This window comes from Bombus terrestris, chromosome 13 (genome assembly GCF_910591885.1).
Source record: "Bombus terrestris chromosome 13, iyBomTerr1.2, whole genome shotgun sequence".
NCBI classification, from domain to species: Eukaryota; Metazoa; Arthropoda; class Insecta; order Hymenoptera; family Apidae; genus Bombus; species Bombus terrestris.
Window position 1 is genome coordinate 10,541,677 of NC_063281.1, and position 20,680 is coordinate 10,562,356.

General features: G+C 41.2%; 2 protein-coding genes across 13 annotated transcripts in view; one reads left to right on the forward strand and one right to left on the reverse strand.

Annotated features, from left to right (window-relative positions):
* The window catches only part of LOC100650977 (cyclin-dependent kinase 4), a 26,183-nt gene continuing 5,503 nt past the window's right edge, over nt 1-20,680 (reverse strand). Inside the window, exons 1-6 of one of the 12 annotated variants that reach the window (XM_048411333.1) lie at nt 6,913-8,343; nt 3,126-3,391; nt 2,198-2,868; nt 1,779-2,123; nt 1,279-1,439; nt 1-1,197 (exon numbers count right to left, since the gene is read on the reverse strand). In XM_048411333.1, the coding sequence (XP_048267290.1) occupies nt 978-1,197; nt 1,279-1,439; nt 1,779-2,123; nt 2,198-2,848 (1,377 nt within the window). In that variant the 5' untranslated portion in view covers nt 2,849-2,868; nt 3,126-3,391; nt 6,913-8,343 and the 3' untranslated portion in view covers nt 1-977. The other 11 variants (XM_048411335.1, XM_048411334.1, XM_048411336.1 and 8 more) reach the window with 11 other exon arrangements.
* Nucleotides 15,185-20,680, forward strand: part of LOC100650216 — a 14,214-nt gene continuing 8,718 nt past the window's right edge. Inside the window, exon 1 of the mRNA XM_012315622.3 lies at nt 15,185-16,473. Coding sequence (XP_012171012.1) covers nt 16,416-16,473 — 58 coding nt within the window. The 5' untranslated portion in view covers nt 15,185-16,415. The remainder of the gene's footprint in view (nt 16,474-20,680) is intronic.

Consider the following 20,680-nt stretch of genomic DNA (forward strand, 5'->3'; position numbering starts at 1 on the left):
TATAAAACTATAAAATCTTTATTTTACTGTACAGTCTTTTCATGCGTCTTTCACATATCTTTACAAACTGTATAATCATGTGTATATATATATATTATTCGCCTAATATTAAGATTTATACACATACTAGAGATAAAATACATTATTAACTCCTATTCGTTATTATCTTTACATACATATGGCAGTGTACTTTCTGGTTCTTTTTACGGGAGATCCTATGTCTTTCCGACAAATCTAACGGGTCAGTAGGCCCCAGTCTTACAAGAATAACGCTACTTAATAGTACGTACTTACAGTTAAGTTTAATTACATAGAAAATTAAGGCATAGGTTGTGAACGTTCCAACGACTTTGGAAGGCACACCTAGTTAATTATTACACAAAATTATTTTTGGTGCGCGTGATATATGTAAATCCCATTTATTTTTGCAAGAAAGTATCTTCTACTTTACTTACAAAAAAATGGTACATCCATATAATTGGATTCATAGATATTACGAAATTAATAGTAATATTAAAAATACTTCTTAGATATTACCTAAATAAATAAGGTCAACAATGTTATCGTTAGATACATAAACGAAGAAAATTATACGGTCGTTTAAATAAATCAGAAAAATGGTTCTTTCTTGAATTATTTAACGACTGTGTATAATTAAACTATGACGATTTCTCGAAGTTAGCTAATGGTCGTATGATTTAAATATGATGATGATACGCTTCATAGAGTGTAGTAAACGTATTTTGCAATTGTAATTTCTAAATGAGAAAAGAATATTTATAAATCGTATATAGTTACGAAAATCCCTATTGTACTATATTCGTAATAAACTATGCTATCCGCTTAAAAACAAAATGCTACGATGTCCTTAAAAAAAATAATACGCTTGCGTACTTTTGGATATACTAACATCAGTCTACGTTGCAAAAATTACTAAAGATACCAAAAACAAAAAAAATACTCAGAAATAATAATCATCACGAGTCATCTTCAGCGAAATACCGATGTCTGAGAGCCTGAGCTGCAGTTAATCGTCTATGAGGATCAAACATAAGCATACTTTTAATTAAATCTAATCCGTGTTCATTGAGATCAGGTATTATCGACTCAAGGGGTTTTGGTACCCTATAAGGGAAAGCTGTCCAACTAAGGGACACATTTTCTGGCCATTCTTCATACGGCGGAGTTCCAATTGTTCTGTAGAAAAATTAAAATATGTTTAAATTTAAACTATTTTCTTATACGAAACAAAAACGGCGGATATCTTCACTAACTTACCGGAAAATCCTATCAAGTTGATCGCCTTCGCTTGTACCTGGGAAAAGAGGTTCAAGTATACTCAATTCTGCTAATATGCATCCTACAGACCAAATGTCAACAGCGGTGGCATAAGAGCAGCCCAGGAGGACTTCCGGGGCGCGATACCACTGCGTCACGACCTACAATCGTCAATAATTTTAATGGTTTATTGATTATGATATACAATCATAGATATAAAGGGAAGCAGTACAGCGAGGTAATAAAATTGAAATAGTAGTGAAAATTTAGAAATATCAGGGATTGAAACGAATAATCTGACGCATTTTCAGAAATAGATTTATCTGCTTGAAAAAAAGGGGCGATTAATATCGTTGAACTGATAATAGCAATTAATTTATAATAAAAAATAAACTGATTTAGCTGCGGTTAGATTATTCAGTCACCCTACTTTAATGCTTTCTTTTACCTCGGTGTATCGTTTCAACAATGTTCGCCGTTTGTACAATGTGTCAACCTACCACAGAAGTCAATCTCATTTCAAAGTCGTACGTTTTCGCCAATCCAAAATCTGCGATTTTTATTCTCCCCTCTCGGGATACCAATAGATTTTGTGGTTTCAAATCCCTGTGAATGATCCTGTGACTGTGTAAAAATTCGACTCCTTTCAGTATTTCCTGCGACATTTGTTTCAGCAGATGAGACGGGATACCTGACTCTGAACAGGAGGACATGTAGGACGCTAAATCCCTTTCTACGTGTTCGAACACCAACCATAAAGTTAACCCTCGATCTAGCCTCTCCGACACCCCATCGGCAGAAGGCAAGTGTAGATAATTCCCTTGACAAACGTCCAACAGTCTCACCTGCACGCATAACAGACAATGTAAATGCAAATATTAATATAATGCCACTCAAGCGCACGGTCTATACGACTTACAATATGAGGATGCTCGAATCTTTCGAGCTGTTTCAAGGTAGCTATTTCTCTTAATGTAGACGTGGGTAGTCCATCTGCTGTCAGCGGCACCCTAACTTTCTTTAGCGCTACGACTTGTCCTGTATTCAAGTCTTTGGCTTTGTAAACGGTACCGTAAGCTCCATTGCCGATCAAAGACAATTCCTGATACGATGCATCCTCGCCGAGTAAGGAAGTCTGAATTTGTACATCGCTATCCGATTCTGACCTCTTGCTAGAGCTACCAGATAGTTCTTCCTGGCCACTGTACTTCATTTGTATGATCGTTTCAAAGCTACCAAACTGTCCTTCCTTCGAGGAGCCAGCCTTCACGTTCGCCGGCCCCTCCAAGTTAGTTTGGATCAGTTGCTTGGTGCTGTCCAAAGATTCCTCGGTGATCTGGAAAGGATTCGTCTCCGACTCGCTGCCTGGTATCAATTCGATCGTGTTCTTGGGCAAGGAACTCGTACTCGTTAATTTCTCCACGTTCTCCAATTTTTCCGTGCTCAAGTCATGCTCCTTCTCGGATGTTCCCTCGATCGAAGCCTCGGAGAACTTGGACTTCTTCGGCGGTGTTGGAGACGACAGATCAGGTCCGAGCTCTGAGCTCGGACGTCGAGACGTTCCAGCCATCACAACATTTTGACTTCTACCTGAAACAAGGAGGAAGCCAATGCAATCGTTTTCGCTACATTGACTACAGACAGATATCTCAAAAAGAATAACATCGACAGGTGTTTAGGAAAGGATCTTTTGAATCGGTGTTGCACCTGTTTAACCACGATACCAACGATTCATCGATTCCGACAATTATCAATACGCAAATATTGTCTTCTAAGACTACATTAAGATGTCTACGTCAAAGTACGTGCAGTCTAAAATAATAAATGGATGCAATGTACCGACATACTTGGGAACAGACACTCGTGACAAACTTTGAGCGATAGATATTGCTGATTCTTGGAGTTTCATTAAAATTTCCATGTACCGTACACGCGGTCGTGTTGCACCGTCTGTTATGCGACATCTGCATCGACACCTGCGTTCGTATAATAACCTTGGCCTCATCGTCGGCTTTCGAACATCTTGTAAATGGAAGTAAGAAGGGCCGGGGTTATACAGCCGGGGTTCTTATCCTTTGTTTTCTCCAGCGGTAATACGCAGTGACCGCCGGCCCTGAAGAAAATTGTTCCCTGGCTATATTACTGGGGAAATTTCTCTTTCAAGTTCATTCGTTTACACTTCCGTGAAATTATCGCCAGTCTCTCGAACAGCATTCTTTTTAGCGTCACATTTTAAAAATAATATTTTAAATCACAGTTTCGTAACTATGAAACCAACGTAACAAAATATTTCATTCGATAAAACTTGAACTGAAAATGTAATCAAATGAAATTGTAACTTGGATTACGAGCGAATTTCTTCATTTTTTAAGTCTACCGGTACAATTTTGCATATTTATAATCGGATTCTGTTCTGCCGTATCTTCTACTTACATAAGAATCGAATATTTTAGAATGGTATGAAATTATAACAGGTTGAATCGTTGAGAGACGCGGTGTATAGCCTTCGTCAGCATATACAGGGTAACTAAACGTCATATGGATTAATAATGAATGAAGAAGACGTGCAAGATGATAATATCGGCTCGCGTACAAAGATATGTAAAAGCTAGTTTTCGTTGTAGCGTGTCTAACAAAGTAGAAAAATTCTACGGTAAAACCTAAGCACCATGGAAAGGCAACATAGTACGTATTTATGGTTTCGTAATATTTACATAGATCTAGACAAGTGTGAGTGTGTGTAAGAAAGTATACGGCGTTAGATATCGTTTCTACATTTATAATATTTATGGTGTAACCGAACGTCTCGGTCGAAATAATCTTCATCAGAAAAAGGTATATATTTTATCATATCAAAGCTTCTTATGAACGAAGAGTAAATTTATGTAAAGATAGCGCATTACCCTTTTTTCCACGGACGATGCTTCGAAAAGTTGTCAACGCTATAAATACAGACGAAATGACATCTTTGTGGAGGGAGTTTCGTAGCCAACTTCATTCGCCGTCTTCATCAAATTCTTTTTATCAACTTCCTTTTGTGATAAGACCGCGTAAAAAAAAGAAAAAACTGAACGCCACAGAGGGACAAACGTTACATCATATGAAACGATCACGAAGTTTCCTTTACAAAGTCGAACTTTCTCAATCGTTAATTACGTCGTTGATTACCTATATCAGGACAAAAATACGAAGCTAAGAGATAAAACTGTGCGTAGGTAAGAAGAAGAGCAGCGACGAATTTCAAATTTCGTAACAGTTTCCATGTAACACTATCTCGAGACCACCTAAGCGGACCAGTCACGTGTTTCCAATGGATCACTTGGCTAGAGAACAAGAAAATGTTTTCCACGAGGAGAGGGAAGAAAAAAAAGGAAAGAAAAAAGAGAAGAAAAAAAAGAAAGAGGCGCGATGGGCGAGTCTCTTGAGAAACGTCTGCCTCGTGTTTCGTTGGGAACCAAGAACAAGCAGAGGAATGCAAACGCGATCAACTTTTCTGGGAATTACAAAAAGAAAAACTAGAGCGTGGTGGTGGCCAGTGAAGGAAGCGATAACATACGAAAGCTTCATCCGGCTCGATAGAAGATAAGCAACGATACGGTAGAATGAAATGGAAGGAATGTAGAATAGTAAATATGTACGTGTATCAAACTTTCTATTATCTCCTGAAAAGGTGAAGAAGACTACTCGAGCTGTTACGTAGGCTATTACACACGGCACGTGATTCGCTTTGTTGGTAAATCAGAATGACGCTACAACGTCGAAGTTGGCACATCGGATTGCCCAACGTGTTCTGTTTCCTATCTTCCACTATGCTACTTTGTTACACGTGTTACACTATACGTACTATGTATACTATGTGTTACGAGGCGATAAAGATACATACATAATTACGCGAAAATTCGGAAGAATTTTATACTTTTAAACGAGCGTTGAATCGCGAGCCGATTATATCAATGAATGAACTCTTGTAAATGAGACCGCATTTTATCAATCGACCATTATCATTGTCTCATTTCCTTCGCTATTAAGCGTATTCTAAACAATTTACATACTACGACGAATAGGCTTCCTTAGACGTGATTAATCGAAAAATACCTGCAATTCCGTGGACGATCGATGAATGGAAAATTAGATACAAGAAAGAAAAAAAATATATATATATATATATATATATATATCAGGCAGAGATACCGTATGGACTTTTGGTGAGACAGGAAACGGCGCATAGACGAATAAAGTAAACACGAAGGCGCCAGTAGATTTCAGATTATTCATGGGGTTGACACTACTATCTGGTCGGGTCTTTCACGCGTCCAACACTTATAGTCAGCCCTCCCATTCACTACCATTTCTAAACCGTACCAACCAATAGACTGAACGCTTGGAAACTTGTGCGTCAAGTACGAGAATCATACAGCGCTACTATCGATCTGGAATTTACGATTCGATCTGATGAGACGAATGAGTCGTTCAGATGCTAGATTATTCACGAAAAAGTAACGGCTGATTACTTAACGTATGAAGAATCGCTGGTTCGAGCCGGGCACACTTATTGATTTATGTTTTTACGATGACTAATCGACTGGTCACGGCGTGTGTAACGTAGCATTTCACGGATGATGATTTCGAAAAAATTCAGAGAAAAACGACGAACGATCGAAAATCGTGGTATACAGAAACTAAGTGCTCCAGATAGAGCGTGTTTCCTGATATGGTTTCGAATTTTTCTACGATAATCGTATCGATACAGCATTTACAGATATAGACAGTTTTATCGCACAAGTAGCTCTTATTAGTGGAAGAATAATAAAAAGGAGTAGAATTACTATAACAGATAGAATAATATAGAATTATCAAAATACTTGTTATAATTATTTGTTATATATATTTACGAACGAAAAGAAAAATGTGACTTTATGATTTGCGAATGCAAATGGTTGTTCGACGTTTCGGGCTGTGTATATATATACTACGTTCGTAGCGAAAGGATTACGAATTATAGGTTAAAATTTCGCGCGATTCCTGACATGGGAATGATTCACATTCCAAAGTTACTTTATCCGGGAGAGTCTCGCGAAATTGGATAGTTTCTATTCGAATCGAAAAAGCTTGCAATGCACAAGCACGTGGTTACCTATACACCGTGGTTCGTAAACAAGAGAACTGCGGGGGAACCACCCCCGCCAGTAAGTGGTTGACTCTTGCCTTATCTTCACGTGTCGCGACATTCCACGTTCTCACGTTTCACAGATATGCTACCGTAACGTAACAAAAGTTCTCACGATGAAAAACCTCGAGGAAACGAAGAAACAGCATCGTTATTAATCGACGCATAAAAACGACCTGTCTAGCTGACGTTTTTCATCCCCTATGAAAAATTATGTCTCACAATGTATCTAAAACGTCAAGAAATCTCGCTTGTAACTGGCATATGAAATTTGTTGTAATCACGAATCACAGAAAAAACGACGTGCAACAAGTGTCGCGTGCGTGTGTTCACCGTGAAATCGTCACCGTAAAGCGGACAAGTGCCTAATCGAATTGGCTATTCGAAAAGGTTATGTGTATCCTGACGAAGATTTATTCAGAAAGGTGTACTATCTGTTCCAGCGAGAGCGTGGATTCTTCACTTACCCACCGGCTAGGTGCTGACCTCCCACGAGAGAAGCTCGGAGCGACGGCAGCGATGCGCTGTGAAGAAAAACAGAGTGCGGTGCGGTTCCACGTGCCGGAAGCGGGTATTAACGAATGCTGTTTTGTGTTCTCCCTCTACGTTCCTCTCTCTCAGCGTCTCGTGTCCTACGAGATGCGAGAGCACACAGACGAGGTTCGCTTTGCACACTACAGCGGTACGATAGAAACGATGCAGGATGCACGAGAGACACTCCGGTTGCCGCGTTGCACGAGGAGGAGCACACGGCCGACCACTCGCGAGCGTAACCCAACGGCGACTCGACGAATCGTCGTGCAGCCGAGCGGCCGTGCTAGTCGAAACTCGATGGTAAGCCGACGACTGCACTGTGGACCGACCTGAAAAGTACTGACACGACCGACGGACACGCATACGGCTAGCAGACAGAGTTAGTCGTTGCCGAGCCCTCGAGGAAGTAGGCCCAACTCTCTCGAGCGGACCTCGATCGAGCCCCGTTCCCATCGACCGCTACCGACAGCTGCCGCTCTGGCCCTTCCAACGCTCCTGCCGCCACGATCGGCTTATCCGTATGCACGCGGAGAGGGAGGTTCTACGGAATAGAGCGAGACACGTTGCTGCGACGCGTAGCGTCGCGTCGCAACGCGTCGGTTACCAGGATGTCCAACGCGCGTCGGGAATCTCACCAATTTACCCATTGACGGAACGACCGCCTCTTCCTTCGACTTTATATCACCCCTATGATGACTTACGAATTACTAGAAACCTTCCTGGAAACGTGTTACACCTCGCGCGTAACGCCTGTGTTTCATACAGGACATGCATCGTGATTCATGCTCGTTATTCTTTGTAATAGCGATTTAGAAGGAGATGCGTCAGAAACACGTAATGCTATCGTTACTTAATATTTTACATGAATTTCTTTCGTGGAAAATTATTGTTTCACGGCAGGCTTTCAACGAGTTTGTAGTAGGGTATCGCGAGCTTGCCACTCGTTAGTGACGCTCGAGAAGAACGTTGAAGTAGATGCAACGAGTCTGGTGGAATATTTCGCTGTTCAAGCGTCTCTGCGAGATCATAAAAATCCTATCTATCGTTTGTTTCGAGCGCACTTCCCTTGTCTTGGAGTTTCGACAGAGAACAGCGAGGGAAAAAGAGGAAGAGAAAACGAGAGGTAGCCGTCGCAAGAGGAAGCGACGCTGAGGAAGAAACGAGACGGCAAGCAAACGGGCAACAACAGAGGGACGAAGCCACGAGGACTTACGAAATCACGATCGTTGCATGCAGCGTAATTCCACGAAATTTAAAGAAGAAGTTACACAAAGTTAGGCGCGAAATCGACATTGTCCGCGTGTCGAACAAACTCTCAATTTGAGTCACTGTCACTCGCCAACATGCACGCACGCTACTTAATTAAAGAGAACGCACCAAGATTGAACGTTTCTGCGGTGAAAATGTTCCTTTGCGTCGAGACACGGTCAAGTCCACCTCTGGAAATAACAAGATTGCTCCACGTGGTCTTGGTTTCTCACGTTAACGCGCCGATTGTCATCACGACAACATATCGGCAGGTCGTTGTTCCTGACGGTGGCGCCAAGCAGCGTTAACCCTCGCGAGGAGTCCCGGTTATCCGGCTCTTCCTCTCTCTTGTCTTCCGATCAGCGTCCGTTGCGCGTCCCGAAACATGAATGGAATGCTTCCTGCGGCGGCCGATGTACGCGAGAGACGACGACTCCGGAATGGAATGGGCCGGTAGACTCTCCAACTCAGGGACGGGCCATTATGGTCGGTGCCCTTCGTAGGGCAAGCAGCAGGCGTCCATGGCCATTGGTTTCCTAAACGCCCCTTCCCTTCAGCGCTCGAATTTCCAGAGTACAGCAACTCAACGCGACTATACCAATGCTACGAATAATACAGATACGGTAGTTGAGGAAAATATTCGAATGTTCGTACAGATTTCTTATGGATATATCGTTGCGTGTTATATGAAACATTTAGAAATTTCATTGCGACTGCAACGAGAGCCGACTGTCGTGGTTACGTTGGTAAAGTGTGAAGAAAAGATCTGAAAATGGTATTTATCCTAATCTACTCCTACTAATTAATCAGATCCAAATATATCGAGTACATTTGGATATTTTATACGTTTTTGAATATTATCTGCATTCTGTACATATCTGCGCCTTCAAATTTTTCATAAATCCATAAAAATCCTCCATCTACCTATTACACAGCCAGATAAAATACCAAATGAAATAAATTTCGTTGGAGTCTCCCCGATAAATGTAAGTAGATGTCCTAATACTTATGAGCGGTAGTATACATGTCAGGAATTTTAAAAAAGCCAGATTGCTCGACCTGGCCAGACTTTTAGGAGCGTATTTTATTATGTATTCCGTTTGGTCGGATTAGGGAATCCGGTTGAAATGGTAGCGTGTCCGTTGTTTTTACGCCTGTATTTTATTCGTATTTCACCGCGATCCCTTCGTTAGTTTTCGTCTTTGATTTCAGTAAATTTCCGTGCATCCTTCGACGGATGAAAATAACACGATCCATTTGAACGTTCTATGCTTCGAGCGTAATCGACGCGACGTTTTTCTAATTAAGAGATACATATTCGACGTCGAGATTAAACGAGACGTCACTGGTCGTGTAACACACAGGGAGGGAGAGGAAAAAATCATTTCGCGCATCTGCGTGTGACTAAATGCGGTGTACTGTATGACGATTATGAGCATTTTCATGTGCGTCAGTGGTGATTCAAGCGGTTTGCACCAACTCACGAGTATTTCGAGCTGAAAGGTAGTAACATACTCTTTTTGTAAACCGGTCGGCTTCCAATAGGTGATCATTGCCAGCTTACAAAAAAGACATTATTTATTAAACTCGTAATGTTGACAAACAGAACGATCGAACGTTATTTTTGTAATCTTGCATTCTCAGACTTGAAATCTCGCTCTGACCGTTTTAATGATTTTCTATTACTGAGCTGAATTTTATATTACTCGTAGTATGCATACGAAGTGCACTCTACCGTGCGATGAATCAATGTCCGCTCATCATCCTAATGACCGTTTTTAATTGCATTTCATGTATGTTGGCAAACGCGTGACTAATTGGAAAACTCCGGGCAAAAATCAATTTTCCGCCAACGTTACCCGTTAAATCGTTGGATTATAGTAATAAAGATAGTTCGATGGAGGAATAATAGAATTTAAGATACGACGATTAATGCGGGCACTGAAATTAGAGAAGGCAATAAAGCAGTATGTTTCACGAAATAAAGTGGAACATTAGAAATGGAAGGGAATCGGGTTCCGTTATATGCTATATAGCAAGAATTCAATGTCAACCGACAAAGTAACTATTGTCTCGTTTTATGGGCGGCCGTTTCAAGCAAACGTATATTTTGTGGACATTCTGGAAAAACTAAGAAACCTATGTAATTTAATGCACTGTACAAACAGTAGGCTTAAATTTGTAACGCCGTAATATCCCTATAGTCAAAACAGAAACGAGAAAATTACATCGGAGGGTTGGCGTTTGAGAAAATCAAGTTTGAAAATTTATTAAATATTTCCGAACTTGGTCAATTTCAGAGGCAGGACTAGACGAATCTTCGACGGAAGATTATTTTGCAAAGGAAACAAAATTTGAACGTATATAATTAAATATTTATATCGACTATATATCTTGCATGTACCAAAAGATGTAGCTGTTAGCTTTTAGCTCTATAATACGCTGTTAATTTAAACGTACTAACACTAACAGCAAGAGACAGAAAAACGCGTTTATCAATCTACCGAATGCACGGAAGATTAATCGTTTTTCCTCCTATCGATCCTGGAATTCTACTGCGGCCACTTGGAAACCATGCACACCTGGTAAATCCTTGTTAAAAACCGGCGCACAGTACATATTTCCGAGGCAAACAGAAAGAGAGCACAGTGAGCCGATTGTACAGCTACGAGGAAACTTCGAAATGGCACGGAAATGTGCAGTTCGGTTTCTTATCATCCGCGCTGCAACATCGCGCGTATCGACCCTGTCGTCCATTCTCGAATCATGTCGGTCGAATCGCTAAAAATAATCCCGACCTTTTAGATGGCCTGTCATAACTACCTCGGCAATCCGCGCAATAAAACGGTTGGACAAACCGTTTAGCACATTGAAACAGAAGTATTGCCAAGTTCCTGGTAGACAATGGTGCAGTTCGTTGGCAGGTACCGGCATACCTGGACTCTCTTGTACGATTTAACTAACAGTAGTGAACAATTTAACGAGTCGTTCAGTTACAAATTAGCGCGTCGATACGTTTGACAATAGAAGACGAAACGTTGTTGCCTGCCTATCACGCAATCCCCTTTCTTTACCAACACCTGCAAGTTTTACTGGAAAAAATGCAAACTATGGAAAGTATGAAGAACTAATTAGAGCGTACATGGAATTCACACCCAGGATACGATTAGGATGATTAGGACGGACGTGATCGTCTGCGTGCCGATCATTAAGGACCAACCGGCAGCTTGTCACCACGTTATAAACACTTCGATTTCTTTGAATACAAAAAATATAACCGTACGACCCTAACAAACCTTTGGAATTTCCTTTCATCGCCGCAACGTTAAAAAAAAAAAAAAAAAAAAAAAAAGAAAGGATAGAATTTAGTAATGGCGGAGGTATTCGAAAAATCGAGGTGCTACCGTAGCATCTTTCTAAACGTACAAGTCTGATTATGCCTTGTGAGGTTGAAGAATCCGAAGATGTCGAAGCGTAGGTAACTTAAATAGCCCTGCCTTACCCTAAGCTCGAAAAGTTGCGCGATAAAGAAAGACGGTGAATAAATAAAAAGGCGAGCGGTGTCATAACCGGTCAAGAGTACGATGAACCATTCGCGACAGAGTCCCGGGGACGATAGAGGAGGAGTGGGACATACCACTGACGCACGTCGTTAATTACCACTTTCACCCAGTGCTACAGCTATTCGTGGGCCACGGAAAAGGAACCGTTGGGCCAGCGACGAGTGATTTTGGACATTGGCTGCTACCTTGACGGGGTACCTCATTGTGGGACCCCTGGCTGCCGATGCGGTTGTTACCGGCTGTGCCATAACGCCTTTACCCTCGCCCAACTAGACGGCAGACTGGTTTTTGCCCAATTTAGATCCCCCATTGTTCGGCCCAGCTTGGAATGAAAATAGAGAATTGAACGCGGTCCGTATCCTGGCCCGCGTGTTCCCTAGGAAAACACGGATAAAACGAGTATATTAACAGTCCTTGAGCTGCTGTCCGATTACTCTTCAATGCCACCGCATATTTCCACACTTCTATCGTTCCCTTTCAACTTGTAAAGCAGCGTTATCTTGCAACGATCGGATTTTCTTCTACTTCCTAGCTTTTTCTAATCTTCATCCTGAACGAATTGAATGCCGATGGAATGTTTAAAGTGGGAAGTGACTGGTCTTTTTAAAGGCAAATGTATGGAGATGTACAGAAGCTATGAGTATCGTAACCGAGTACTTTTATGATTCACGAAGATAGAAATAAGTTTGAAAGCACCTTTGGGACCTACCGACCTACCGACCGCAAGGTACTCGTCTGATTATCGACCGAAGGAACCTGTCTTTCCCGTAACAGGCTGTCCAGCAAACTACCTTTTTCACCATAGATCAAATCTTATTATCGTTGAAGAGGCGAGTACAAAATATGTAAGTACAAAATTACTTGGAAATCGAAGGAAACACAGGGTTCTCGGTAGTCTGTTATTGCCTGCCCCATACTATCATAATCCACTCAACGAATCATTGTTCCAATATTAACTTCCAATGTCAATTCCCGTAATTTCCCGAGGAAAACTTAATTCTTGAAAAACGATACCACGCCAAGTTTTTATCGAAATAGGAAACTTTAGTCGTAATTTCAATTATTCACAGAATTCTGTATATCCTTACTTTATTTTGAACCGGTAAAGCTGAAAATGATACGAACAAGAAGACCTTAAAAGACTATTTCAAATCAGGTGCATACAAAAATGTGTCCACCTCGTATCCGTTGTTCTATGTAGCGTTTAAAAATATTATTTCATAAAATTATGGCAGAAAAATTAGGATACACGTTCAAACGGATAAAAGCGACTTGGAGCGTGTAGTTAAACATTGAAACGCCGGAAAAAGTAAACTAACACAGCAATTTAAACTATACCTGGTTCTCTGAACCGATAGGAATAATGAAACGATTTTCATTCTATTATTCTATCCCGGATGAGGATGAGTTACTGACCGACTAATTTCATGGACACTTGCCCAGCAGGCTAGCCGTTATACAAAAGTGCAATTTTAATTCTACGTACGCGTTGTATTACAATGCAAAGACGAGCCCACCGAGCTTCTGAAAAATTCGTCGATAGGAAAAGGCGCGCCCGGTATTACGTGAGGTCAATGGGTAAACGGATTATATTCGAGCGAACGCTGTCCAAGAATTTTAAACGAAACCTTAAAAAGATTTTATCTGGGACGGAAAAAAGGAAACCGAGAGAAACTTTTGGGCACGCAGCCGAGTCACCGTATATCCAACCATGGTGTAGCATGTTCAAACGCAACGAGTGCCGGCTTCGTTATTTTGATACAAATTTGCGCGGATTCGATACGCGGCAAGTTTTTCTCGCGATGGTAGCGTGAAACGTGCGATGGCGAATGAAATTGAACATTACGGTGCAATTTCAGAGGCGGCTGCAACACGTCGCCTGATCAATGTTGCTCGACTGATCGAGGGGGCAGCCCTGCGCATTCCAGTCTGGTTTTACCATACCGAGAAAGAAGAAAGACGAAGAAGAAGAAGAAAATGAAGGGTCGCAGCTGTACAGTATCGCGAGAGCATTACGGGGAGTCTGGAAGTATAATCGAGACGTTCCAAAGGCACACCATGAGCTTCGTGCGTGTGTTGAACTCTCATGAATTCGCAACTCTCTTGTTGCATTACGATAATCACGTACAATATTTCCTGTTATGTCTTTCGATCTTTTTAACCCTTTCGATGTTACGTATATTACCGCTACTCATCTTTTTCATAAGATTTTCTGGCGAAACGAATCTCTGCCGTGGTATCATTTTTTCTTTCTTTTTAAATTACGTTCACGAAAATATCAATTTGCGTAAATACCCGCAGTTTATTAGCGAGAGAAGAACATGGCAAAAAGAATGCCTAAGACGACTCACAAAAACTTTCTACAAGGATACCTCGATTGTTGCCATAATCTCACATGGAATGTGTTTCTTTCTCTGCTTCTCGATATTCTTTCAGGTTGTTAACAGATTCTTAAAATCTCGCAAAAAGGACTTGACCTGCCTCCACGTTCTTTCTATCTGACGATCATTTATCTTATTACTAGACAAAACATTTGTTTCTCAGTCACGTTAACACAGGCTAGTTTGTTATCCCGGAAAATAAGCGTGGAAAAGAAACGTCTGCTAAAATAAAATAAATGTCACCGATGGTCGATTAATTTTTCGCATTCTGCTTACAACATCCCGTTACCTGCACGTGTATATTCTTTCAGCATCTTGCACAATTACCCGCATCCAGGGGAACCAGCTGTTGTTTTCATAGGATTTTCTTTGCCGGAAAAGTTACGTTTCCCTTTTAAGGCGGCAAAAATTAGTCAATTTTATACGTAAAGCCAAACTGCGTTTCTTATTAATTTCTTAATTTCGTTGCAACAAGTACACGAATTCATGTTAACCCAAGGAATTCGTAGAACAGTGTTCGCAGCATCGTTACTTTTTCTGCACTTGTCGATTTACGCAGATTCTTTTTCTCTTTCGGCGGTACACTTTCGGCGTTAAGAGAAATAAATAAATTAACATTATGAATAAACAACAATTAAAAAAAAAAAAGAAAAGAAAATAAGAAAACGCAACGCAGGTGGAAACGGGCACTCTGTGTCTGGCTTCGAGGACGTGAAAGTCGCACAGGTAGATTCGCTTCGCTGAAGAAGCTGCAGACGAGGAAGAAGGTAGCGAACGAAAGAGAGAAAGAGGAATGAGCGAATGTTAAAGACGCGCGAGGTCGCGAGTCGGGATGAAGTTCGGGAAGAGCGGTGTCCCGAAAGGATCGAAAGGTAGGTCGAGGTAAAGCCGGTCCATCAAATTGGAAAAGAAAGAGAAAGAAGAAGGAACGAGTTGAAGAAGGCGAGTCAGATGGAAGAAAGAAGAAACAGGATGGAGAGAGAAATTTTGACGAAGAGAGGGGAGAACAGGAGTCGAGTGGACGGTAGAGCCGAGCATGGTGGAAACGAGAAACGAAGACGTGACGTATATACTTTAGAAGAGTGTAGTATAGTGCACCATGGTGTAGTATGGCATAGTTAAAGTGGGAGAAACCGTGTATGACCGTCCTCACGGTAAGCCAGTCCCGTGTGAACGACCGTGAAGCGAACCTCGAATGAAACTCGAACGAAACACGATCAAACCTTGAGGGTTTTCGTTCGATCGGCTCCAGGTTCCACTTTCTTTTAACAAGGGTCGACCGAACGAATTGCTCGACCGGTAAAACGAATCATCGCCCGGATCTATGATAAAAGATACGTTAGAAATTAGTAGTCCAGTGATTAGAAAGTCAGATAATACTGTCAGCAAGTGTAAATTCTGTGCATAAAGTCTGTTCAAACGGATTTGTGTGATCGAACGTCGACTGTGTATGAGAGATCAGTGGCGGTTCTCGTGATACTAGGTGAAGTGATCGACGGAGACTGCGTAAGAATCATGTAAGAAAAAAAAAAAGAAAAAAAAAATAGCAAAGCAAAGGTAGGATAGGGTATAAAAGAAAAAAAAACGTTCATTATGAAAAATATAAAAAAGAATCGTATGCCGTTTAAAGTCGCGTAAAACTCGTATCCCGATTTCGAGGTCGTTGAGCGTTTCTAAAATCCAATTTCAAGTGAAACTTTCTGTCTAATAAGGACACGCCGGTATATCTTCGTGCGACATCAGCCCGCATCGCGAGTCATGGTGAAATATTAGCGCGATATAAGCGGAAAGTAACGAGAAATCTGGATAGAAGACGCGGTCGATGTGCAAAAAGTAGTGAAAATAAGGTGACGGTCCGAAGACATACTACGTTGGCCGAAAAGCTGACGCGTACACCGGACCTATCGGCGGCCAAGTAGGTCAACCGGCGTGCGCGAGAGTGCGAGACCGAATAAAAGAGAAGAAAAAAGTCATCGGGGGAAGGATAAGACGAGGAAAGGAAAGAATGGTGAGACGGGGGCATTAAAGTTTCCACGATGCCCGACGTTTTTACTCGGCATAGGCTTGGAAACCAAAATGGCGCCGATCGGTTGGTACCGTGGCACGTTTCGCGACGATAAAGACTGGTCCAGTCACCAACACTCTTGAAGAGGTCCTTCAAAGTGTCCTTGACATTAAACCTGACCTTGATCAGGACAAGCAACCGCGGCACATTTCCACCGCAAACGCGCCAAAGGAATCAGGATGGTAGGGCACGTGGGGTCCAAGGTCCTAGTGATCTTGTCCATGCAAATATTATTAGGTAAGTAGACGAATGTCGTTCGTGCTAGCTGGCTAAATATAAATTTACAGCGCGAACAGGGACCACGATAATTCATTCAGATTTCACATCTCTGTCTATAATTATCGTACAAATTCCCACGAGAAATGATTTACGATCAACAAGAAATAATTTGGAATTTCAATTAACAAGATAATTTCTGGTTCCCCTTGGCGAGGAAATATCTACCAGGCAAATGGTATTATGTTTCGCTCGTGCTTGAAGATCGTAAGAGATAAGATTTTTGCGGCAAGTCTAGCATTACGATACGCGCGTGTAGATCCTTAACTCGACAATTGACCATAGACATAAGACGATGCAAATATTCGACGAATTAACGCATGAACCTGTTTGATGGGCTTTTCAAGCGGCCACGTGCGGTCGAGTTTTAAACCGGTATCTTGACCTCTGTCGAAAATTTCATGACGTTCCAGCGGCAAGATCGGGGGAAAAAATAATGATACGATACACCGGAGATTTTTCATCGAAATAATCGAACAATACGATCGAAGACTATTCGATCGAGACTGTTACAGAAATCGTACGATCGATTCTTCGAGGATACAGTGAAAATCGTTAAACACCTGACGATTTTCTTTTTCTACTGACGCAGATGTGTACGCAGTTATACATCCGGTTGCATGTAACTTTGTATCTAGTACGACCAAGTGTATCAACAATTTATTATGAGAATCTTGCGAATGTAACGTGACGTTGCAACTAGAGTCAATAGTATATCGTGGAAAAAGGAAAATCAGTAGTTCGACGACCCAGCCAAGATCAAAGCTGCTTATAAATATTTAAAAGTAACGTTTCGGATAATTAACTTTTTACGTGCATCGAGAGCCATCGGATCTTTTCCGTTGAATGCGTCACATTAATAAAGCACGGCCCTAATTGGAGAGAAAGAAAGGAATTAATGAAATCTCGTTTTGTATCGTAGCCTCGCCTATAAAACGAAGCACACGTCATAGACGCGTTTCAGAAGCAACAGAGGAGAAAGCTGCAAGCATGACGTGCATTTGCGTTCTGACACGTATATACCTGTTACTTGGAGATTTTCACGTCCCAGTCTTAACGCGTCTGCACGAAGCGTCCATCAAGATTTATGTTTTCACAGTTTACCAATGTAATCTCGTAGACACACGACATTATGACACGAAACGCCAAGTATTCGTAAAATTAGAAAGAAGCAATAAATGAAAATCGAGAAGTTTAAAAGCCAATAACAAATTCGGATTACAACAGTTCATCGACTTATGCAAATTTTTTGGAGACTAGGTGCGACTGATCGTCAAGGTCTACGAGTTATCGACCCGAGTCCGCTGTATAATTAGCCAAATCTCTTACGGATCTAGCGTGATTTATTTTATATTTCGTCTTTGACGTCTCGTTTACGTAACGAGAAGAATTTACATGAATCGTCCGATGTCATAGTTAATGCGGATGAACATCGACACAAAGGAACGTATCCGGCACAGAGTTTCGTCATTCGACTTTCGCCCAAGCACCTTAGTTGTGAAAGTGTCACGAAATCGCGTTGTGCACGGTGGAACAGAAAGTCGATTGGTTTGTCATTCGAGATTTCGTCTCTTAAACGAAGAACTCAAAATTCCTGGTAATATTCGTCACAGCAGAACTACCAATTGTCGTCAGAGAGGATCTTGAATCACGTAAATTCCAAGATCGATGAAGTCAATTTCGGCTTTCCACGACACGGTGAAACGATCCTCTCGCGAGAACTTTCCTTTCGTTGATTCAACTCTGTCGAGAAGAACAGAAAGAAAATTAAAATCCTATTACGGCCTGAGGCCTGTTGCACAATTGAAAACTTGCAATTACTAAACATTTTTATGTTACCAGTAATTGCATAGTCAAGAGATCGAATAACAGTGTTTTCGACTAAACTAATATTATTAGTGACATTTTACAAGTCACGCAATCATTTATCTCGTATAGGAGTAACAAATATCAATGAAATTTTACAAACTACAAATCATTCGATTATCCCTTTAAAAAAGTATACGATAAGATACTTTGTGAAATTGTAAAATCGTAAAACTGAAATTTATATCTTGTAAATAGTAACTTGTCAATCTACCGATATGTATTATTAGTCATTAAATTATTCTGCTAGAAGACTCGCGTATCGAAAATCTTCTTTGATTTAAGTACTGTTTTGAAATTATACTTCGAAGAAGGAATAGGTTGTTGGACACCTGTCGAATCTCACAGTGAAGGTACCAAATGTCACGTTTACCAGCGAAAAGAATAAATATTGGGCTGGAATGGTGTACCGTTAACTCTGCCGTTACCGCCTCGAGAGACGCCGCATAGCTCGGTCTACGCTTCCACGGATAAACCCCTTCGACGGTTCTTACTTTTTGTCCTAAGTCGTGTTAGACGCTGTTAGAATTGCGTCACGAGGTCAAATGATATTCAATGCGGTTCTAAGCATATTAGAAACCTTGGCTATCCAGCGAAACTCGCGATTCCCCGGAGTCATCTAAACGCATCGCTTTTATTCGCTTTATTTTTGTATGAGACAAGGCGCGTGTTATTGCAAGTTAAGACAAAGAAACGCATAAAACGCGGAACAAAACTGGCAATTAAAATTAATAGATGGGTAATCGTTAATCTTACATCCGTAAGATTCCATTAGCAAAACCTGCTCGCTGGTAAATATTATCATTACACAAATATCTCGCGAAGTGATCGAAGGCATCTAGAACCGGTAATATTTTTTACGCACGTTTTGTACATAAGACGCAACTATGTTACCTCGTTACCTGGTGAAACGCATGCTGTGTTTGCCGCGAACAACGTCTTGTAAACTCTTGCATCTCCTCGTAATTACTTGTCTTAAGAAACATTAAGCAGTTTCTTTGGCGAAACAGTCCCGTCGTCTAGTTATAACTTGGCGCACGTGGCTCGCGAAATAATTCCGACGTTCGTAGAATACGATTGCGCAGGGAAGATTTTGAAATTTCATTAACGCTGTAACCACATCTTATGTTGCTATCGTGATTGTATCAAGAACCGGTGTACATATAAAGCGAACAAGGATCGAAAACGAGCAGCGAAAACGAGCTCGTGCTAATCGAAATTTTCTCTTATTTTTACGGCGATCAGATGAAAAGTTAAGAGTGGCAAAAATACCGATGGTAGAGTTAATTAACAAAGTAAAAGTACGCTGCAGTTGCAAAAGAGTAATTAGCGAGGAGAACGCATGGCTAATTATTTCGGGCAATGACTTCGAGGTACGGCGAACGAAGGTAGGAGAGGCCTTAGGCTCCCGAAGGATTCAGGACACCTCGAGTTCCGAACTTGACCAAGCGACTGCATTCCGTTCGTTGCGACAGAATCAACCATGCAATTCACCTACATTCTCACGGGATCCCCTATCCGATGCTCTCACGTTAGCAAGGTTATGGTGTTCGTAAACACCGTTATTCGTTCGCAGCATGCAAGCCACGTTTGTAATTATTATTTATGCGATGCCGCGATCCAAATAGGAAACGAAAGTCTCTCGGTAACGCATGCTTTGTAAACTGGCTCGCCGATCAAATCTATCGGATAAAATACAAGCGGCTTCGGTCACGCGATCTCAACGATCCGATCGATTAATTAACAGCTCGTAGGCCGACAAACCGACGGCACGACCGATGTCAATGAAATCGCTATAATTTTAATCGCGAACGTGCTCCATCTTTGCCCGAACCCTTCAATGAAACTTTTCATCGACTTTGCTATTCCAGTTAAGACGACAACAGACTTGTAATTTAGAGATTCCTTTATAATTTAAGTAGAGTCTCGCGCTACTTTGCAACGTGTCTTAAAGCGCGTTAAACTGAAAAACGTGAATATCTTAAACCGAACGAAGAAACACAAAAATGGCACAAATAGAACGATAAAACTTTAGGTTTCTCGAGTTTTTAAATAGCACATCTTGATTAAAGCGGCTGAACATTTGTGAACTGTACTTATATCGAACCGTTTGTCCCTTGACGAGAAAGATGAAATTCTACCGTAGTTTCAGGCTCAAAGAGTACCTTAGTTTCTAAATTGGCTGCCTTAATGCGATACCAGTTACAGCTAAAATTGTAATCCCTCGACGACAATGATGCGTAATTCTAAAGAATAACAGTTCGCGCAACGTGTAATAAACTAAACAATACAGTGCACATAA